At 45.2% G+C, this 6000-nt stretch overlaps 1 protein-coding gene across 1 annotated transcript in view; it reads right to left on the reverse strand.

The window, feature by feature from the left end:
• Nucleotides 1-6000, reverse strand: part of Cdc45 (cell division cycle 45) — a 29136-nt gene that overhangs the window by 15318 nt on the left and 7818 nt on the right. Inside the window, exons 6-8 of the mRNA XM_013031544.1 lie at nucleotides 3433-3470; nucleotides 2698-2748; nucleotides 164-225 (exon numbers count right to left, since the gene is read on the reverse strand). Of these exons, the coding sequence (XP_012886998.1) occupies nucleotides 164-225; nucleotides 2698-2748; nucleotides 3433-3470 (151 nt within the window). The remainder of the gene's footprint in view (nucleotides 1-163; nucleotides 226-2697; nucleotides 2749-3432; nucleotides 3471-6000) is intronic.

A 6000-nucleotide genomic window follows, 5' to 3' on the forward strand; every position in this document is an offset into this window, starting at 1 on the left:
CGTTAAGGCCCCAGAGCCACATACTTGACCTGAGGAAGAGTAGGCGCATGCATAATCCCAGTCAGGGGCAGCGTCTGCCTGGGATTCCCAGGGAGTACCATGTGGCTCTGACCTTAGCTGGTGGCAGGGATCTCAACATGGAGGATGTTTGGTGACTACCTACCAGAGCATGTCATTCAGGTCCTTGGACATCATCCACGCCAAGTCAAACATCACCATGGCCGACTACGAGGAAAAAGAGAGGCCAGAGGCCAAAGGCAGCTGTGTTCATGGGAAAGCAACCCAGTATCTGAGCTAGCAGGGACCTACACAAGCTCTTGCATATGGGGAGCACTCATCAGGGAGGAGTCCAGCCTGACATAGGAGTAAGCTAACACTAAGGTAAGGGGAAGATGAAAGTAACGCAGTTGGCCTGCACATTCTCCTCCACTGTCAACTCTGTGCATCTTATCATGTGTAAGGGAAGACAATGCCCCCTGGTGGGAAGTCCTGGTGCAGCCCTGGGCAGGGAACTATAACTCTCACAGGGTGATGCCCAAAGCAGGTGCTGTCTTCCTTCTTATGCTGTATCTGTTCTACTCCCACTTGGCTGGCAGTCTCAAATACATTCCCAAGAAGGCCAGTGAGGGGCTGGGAAGGTGGCTCAGTGGTAGAGTGCTTGCCTTGCATGCCTGAGGCCCTGGGTTCGATTCCTCAGCACTACATAAGCAAAAAGAAAAAAGCTGGAAGTGATGCTGTGGCTCAAGTGGTAGAGCCCTAGCCTTGAGCTGAAGAGCTGAGGGACAGCGCCCAGGTCCAGAGTTCAGGCCCCACGACCGGACCCCCCCCAAAAAAAAGAAGGCCAGTGAGGCAAGAGGGAGGGACCTCAGGACTCTGTGAGGAAGGTCTTTCCATTGATGCTTTCCATGATGGCACTTAGCAACATCTGAGAGGAGGGTATGAGTTTATAAGAGTGTAAGAGGGGCTAGAAAGGTGGCTCAGTGGTAGAGTGCTTGCCTTGCATGCATGAGGCCCTGGGTTCTATTCCTCAGCACTACATAAGCAGAAAAAGCTGGAAGTGGTGCTGTGGCTCAAGTGGTAGAGCACTGGTTTTGAGCTGAAGAGCTGAGGGACAGCACCCAGGTTCAGAGTCCAGGCACCATGACTGGCAAAAAATAAAAATTAAAAAAATAAATAAAAAAGAGTGTAAGAGAAAAAGTGTTATACCAGAAGACTCTAAAGCCATGGGCTTCCTCAGGGACAGGATTTCTTTTCTATTTTAATTTTTATTGGTCATGGAGCTTGAACTTGGTCTGGGCACTGACCCTCAGCTCTTCAGCTCAAGGTAAGTGCTCTAGCACAGTTCCACTTTTGGTTTTCTGGTGGTTTACTGGAGATAAGAGCTCACAGACTTTCCTGCCCAGGCTGGCTTTGAACTGCGATCCTCAGATCTCAGCCTCCTCAGTAGCTAGGATATCAGGCGTGAGCCACTGGCACCTGGCTAGGGATAGGATTTCTAACAGGACCATATCTGGAGGTATTATCTCTGAGAGAACCCTTGCTTAGAATTGTCCATTTGCAAGGACTCGGCAGAGAGGGCCAAAGGATGACAAACTTGATGATAAAAAGAACATGAGAAATACAGTGGTGAGTTCAAGATCTAAGGGTAAAATTCTAAGAATGAATACAGAATGGTTTTTTTTTTTGCATACTTATTTCTAGGGCTACTTAAGGTCCAGAGTTCTGTTCAATACTAAGAATCAACACAGGCCAGGTGCTGCTGGCTCATACTAGCTACTCAGAAGGCTTAGATCTGAGGATCAAAGTTCAAAGCCAGCCAGGACAGGGAAGCCAGCCTGGACAGCAAGTCCTCAAGCCTCTTATCTCCAATCAACCCCAAAAAGCTGGAAGTAGAGCTGTGGCTCAAGTGGTGGAACACTAGCTTTGAGCAAAAAAGTGCCCAGGCCCTGAGTTCAAGCCCAGGTATAAGCATAAAAAAAAGAAAGAAAAGAAACACAATAGGTTTTCTATACAAAATTCTGTTTCATGACATACATAATGATATATGGGGTAAGTCCAGATTTATCTTCCTGATACAGATTTAATCTATTCTTTAAACGTTGAGCAAAAATAGTAACTGCTGAGCCAGGAGCTCATGTCTGTAATCCTAGCTACTCAGGATGCTGAGATCTGAGGATTGCAATTGAAAGCCAGACCGGACAGGAAAGTCCATGAGACTAATTAACCACCAGAAAACTCAAAGTGGTGCTATGGCTCAAAGTGGTAGGGTACTAGCCTTGAGTAAGAGTTCAGGGACATGCCCATGCCCTGAGTTCAAGCCCCACGACTGACAAGAATAAAAGAAAAGCCAGAAGTTGAGCTGTGGTAGAGCACCAGTCTTGAGCAAAAAAATATAAGGGATAGCACTCAGGTCGAATTCAAGCCCCAGTACTGGTACACACATATCAAAACAAATAAAGAAACCCAAAAGTCCAACTACCCTCAGTCCCAAAGTCAACAACTATCTGTATTTTCTTCACATAGGAATATAAAGCTCAGAGATGTTGTACCTCTGCCCAAGGCCACACAGCCAGAGGCTGTGCAGTAATGATTCAAGCCAAGATTTTATGGCTACAAAAATCTTTGTTCCTTCCTCATATTTCAGGACTTTGACTGCCAGTTATAACTTTATAGTGAATTGTAACTACTGGAACTTACCGATGTCCCGTGATATTCATACTGCTCATAGTCAAAGAGGATGTCTCTCCTGTAATGATAGAAAATGTGGGTCTAAACTAGAAGACAGAAAGCATTTAGAACAACACTAAAACCTCTGTCTTCAAAGAGATGCAAATTAAATCATGGTACCATTTATTTACACTTATTAACTCTTCAGTGGAGTGTGGACATACAACACTGAGAAGGCAATAAAATCCATACAAATTGCTTGTGACAAGCAACATAAAATGCCTTGGCAGGAAATCTGAAGGAACAACACAACTTGCTATGTGCACAATTATAACTATAGCCTTATTTATAATGGGAAAATATTGAAAGTAATCTATAGTTCAAGTAAGGAGTTAAAAGGCTAGGTGTGGTAGCATACACTGGTAATCCCAACACTCAATAGTCTGGAGGGTCACAAATTTGAAGCTAACCCAGGGTATGAAAGTATATGAAGGGATATGAAGACAAACTCTGCCTCAAGATAGAAAGTGAGGGGCTAGGAATGTGGCTTAGTAGTAGAGTGCTTGCCTAGCACGCATGAAGCCCTGGGTTTGCTACCTCAGTACCACATAAACAGAAAAAGCTGGAAGTGGTGCTGTGGCTCAAGTGGTAGAGTGCTAGCCTTGAGCAAAAGAAGCTCAGGGACAGTGCCCAGGCCCAGAGTTCAAGCCTCAAGACTGCACCCCCACAAAAAAAAAAAAAAAAGAATAGAAAATGACAACCTATCCTTCCTTCCTTTCTCTCTCTCATCCTTTCTTTCTTTTCTGTGGTATTAAATATTGAACCTAAGGAGTTGGACCCTATATCATACTGAACTCTGTATGTATATATAATTGACATCTTAGCAGAAAAATCAAACATTAAAAAAAGAGAAAGTGCCGGGCTGGGAAGGTGGCTCAGTGGTAGAGCGCTTGCCTTGCATGCATGAGACCCTGGGATCGATTCCTCAGCACCACATAAGCAAAAAGAAAAAAGCCGGAAGTGGCGCTGTGGCTCAAGTGGTAGAGCGCTAGCCTTGAGCTGAAGAGCTGAGGGACAGCGCCCAGGCCCAGAGTTCAGGCCCCATGACTGGACCAAAAAAAAAAAAAAAAAGAGAAAGTGCCAATTAAATATTAAGCAGTTTACAAAGGTTGTTCAAAGCTATTAAAAATAGTTATCCTCTGGGTGCTTGTGACTCCTAGCTGTAATCCTAGCTATGAGAGACAGAGACAGAGACAAAGACAGACAGAAACTGAGACAGAGAGGGAAGGAGAAAGGGGGAGGGAGGGAGAGAGAGAGGGGGAAGAGGGAAGGAGGGAGAATGGGAGGGGGAGAGAGAGAGAGAGAGAGAGAGAATGAGTTTTGAAATCAGTCTGGTCAGGAAACTCTAAGAGACTCTTATCTCCAATTAACCATCAAAAAGCTAGAAGTAGTTATGGCTCAAAAAGCTAACAGACAGCTCCCAGGCCTTGAGTTCAAGTCCCAGTACTAGTTATATGCTGGGTGCCAGTTGCTCATGCCTGTAGGATTACAGGCTAGTCAGGAGGCTGAGATCTGAGAACAAGATTCAAAGCAAGGCTAAGGCAGAAAAGCCCATGAGACATTTATGCCCAATTAAGCAGCAAAAGGCTAGATAGAGGTAAAGGTATGTCTCCAGAGGTAGAGTGCCAGCTTTGAGCAAAAACACAAAATGAAAGTACAAGGCCCTGAATTTCATGCTGGTAATGGCACAAGAAAGAGAGAGAGAGAGAGAGACGGAGGGAAGGAGGGAAGGAGGGAGGGAGGGAGGAAGGGAGGGAGGAAGGATAAGGAGAAGACGGGGCAAAGTCCCAGCCCTTGGGAGGCTGAGGTAGGAGGACTTGCAATTTGAAGCCAGCCTGAACTACATAGTAAGACTGTCTCAAAAATAGTTTCAGCCTTATATTCAGGTCAAAAAAATTAGAAGCGTGTGTGTGTGTGTGTGTGTGTGTGCGCGCGCGCGCGCATGCTAGTATTGTGTGTGTGTGTGTGTGTGTGTGTGCTAGTATTGGGGCTTGAACTCAGGGACTGGGTATTGTCCCTTAGTTTTTTCACTCAAAGCAAGTGCTCTACTATTTGAGCAACACCTCCACCACTTAGTTTTTCGGTGATTAACTGGAGTTAAGTCTTGAAGACTTTTCTTCCCAAGCTGGCTTTGAACATCAATTCTGAGACTTCAGCTCCTGAGTAGCTAGGATTACAGAAATGAACCACTGGTGCCTGACCTTAGAAGCAGTGTGTGTGTGTGTGCAGTGTGTGTGTGTGTGTGTTGGTTGTGGGGCTTGAACTTGGCCTGGGTGCTGTCCCTGAGCTCTTCAGTTCAAGGTTAGCACTCTACCACTTTAAGCACAGCGCCAATTTGGGTTTTCTGGTGGTTAACTGGAGATGAGTCTCACAGACTTTCCTGCCTGGGCTGGCTTTGAACCATGATCCTCAGATCTAAGCCACTTGGGGAGCTAGGATTATGGGCATGAACCACCAGCGCCTGGCAGAAACATATTTTGATAATGTAAAATGTACACAACTCAAAGACAAACCCAAATTCAGACTCTCTTTGAACTGTACAGTGAGCTAATGTGTTATTTCCACTTATCTTTTGTTTATTTTTGTTTTCTTTAAGTAGTTACACAAAGAGGTTTCAATTTCATATGCCTTTTCTCACTTTCTGGAGTGGTTTTACACTGTTTCCTTACAGGAAAGGGTGAGTCCTGGGCTGGAGCAGCGGGGAAACAGAGCTGGATGACCCTGTGAGGCCTTTAATGAGGGTCCAGCCAAGAGTCCCCCTGCACCACCTTGACAGCACTGCTGCATGTTCAACTAAAGCTAGAATAACCCTTCAGATATTTTCCATTTTAAAGCCCTTTTGTTTTCCTTATATTTGCAATAGGGGGAGGAATTATGGATATCTAAGCTTCTGTTCAGACTTCTTTTTTTTCTATGAAACGTTTAACATAATTGGGATCTACTTACTATTTATAAAGATTTTGCAAATAAAAGTATTTACAGCTGAAAACTGGGGCATTTAGAATCTTAGTTACTCAGAAGGCTGAGATCCAGAGGATCTTTATTCAAGGGCATCACAGACTGAAAAGTCATGAAGACTTCATCTCTGGGGCTGGGAAGGTGGCTCAGTGGTAGCTTGCCTTGCATGCATGAGGCCCTGGGTTTTATTCGTCAGTACCACATAAGCAAAAAGAAAAAAAAGCTGGAAGTGGTGCTGTGGCTCAAGTGGTAGAGCGCTAGCCTTGAGCTGAAGAGCTGAGGGACAGCGCCCAGGCCCAGAGTTCAGGCCCCACA

This window comes from Dipodomys ordii, unplaced genomic scaffold (genome assembly GCF_000151885.1).
Source record: "Dipodomys ordii isolate 6190 unplaced genomic scaffold, Dord_2.0 Scaffold141, whole genome shotgun sequence".
Taxonomy (NCBI): domain Eukaryota; kingdom Metazoa; phylum Chordata; class Mammalia; order Rodentia; family Heteromyidae; genus Dipodomys; species Dipodomys ordii.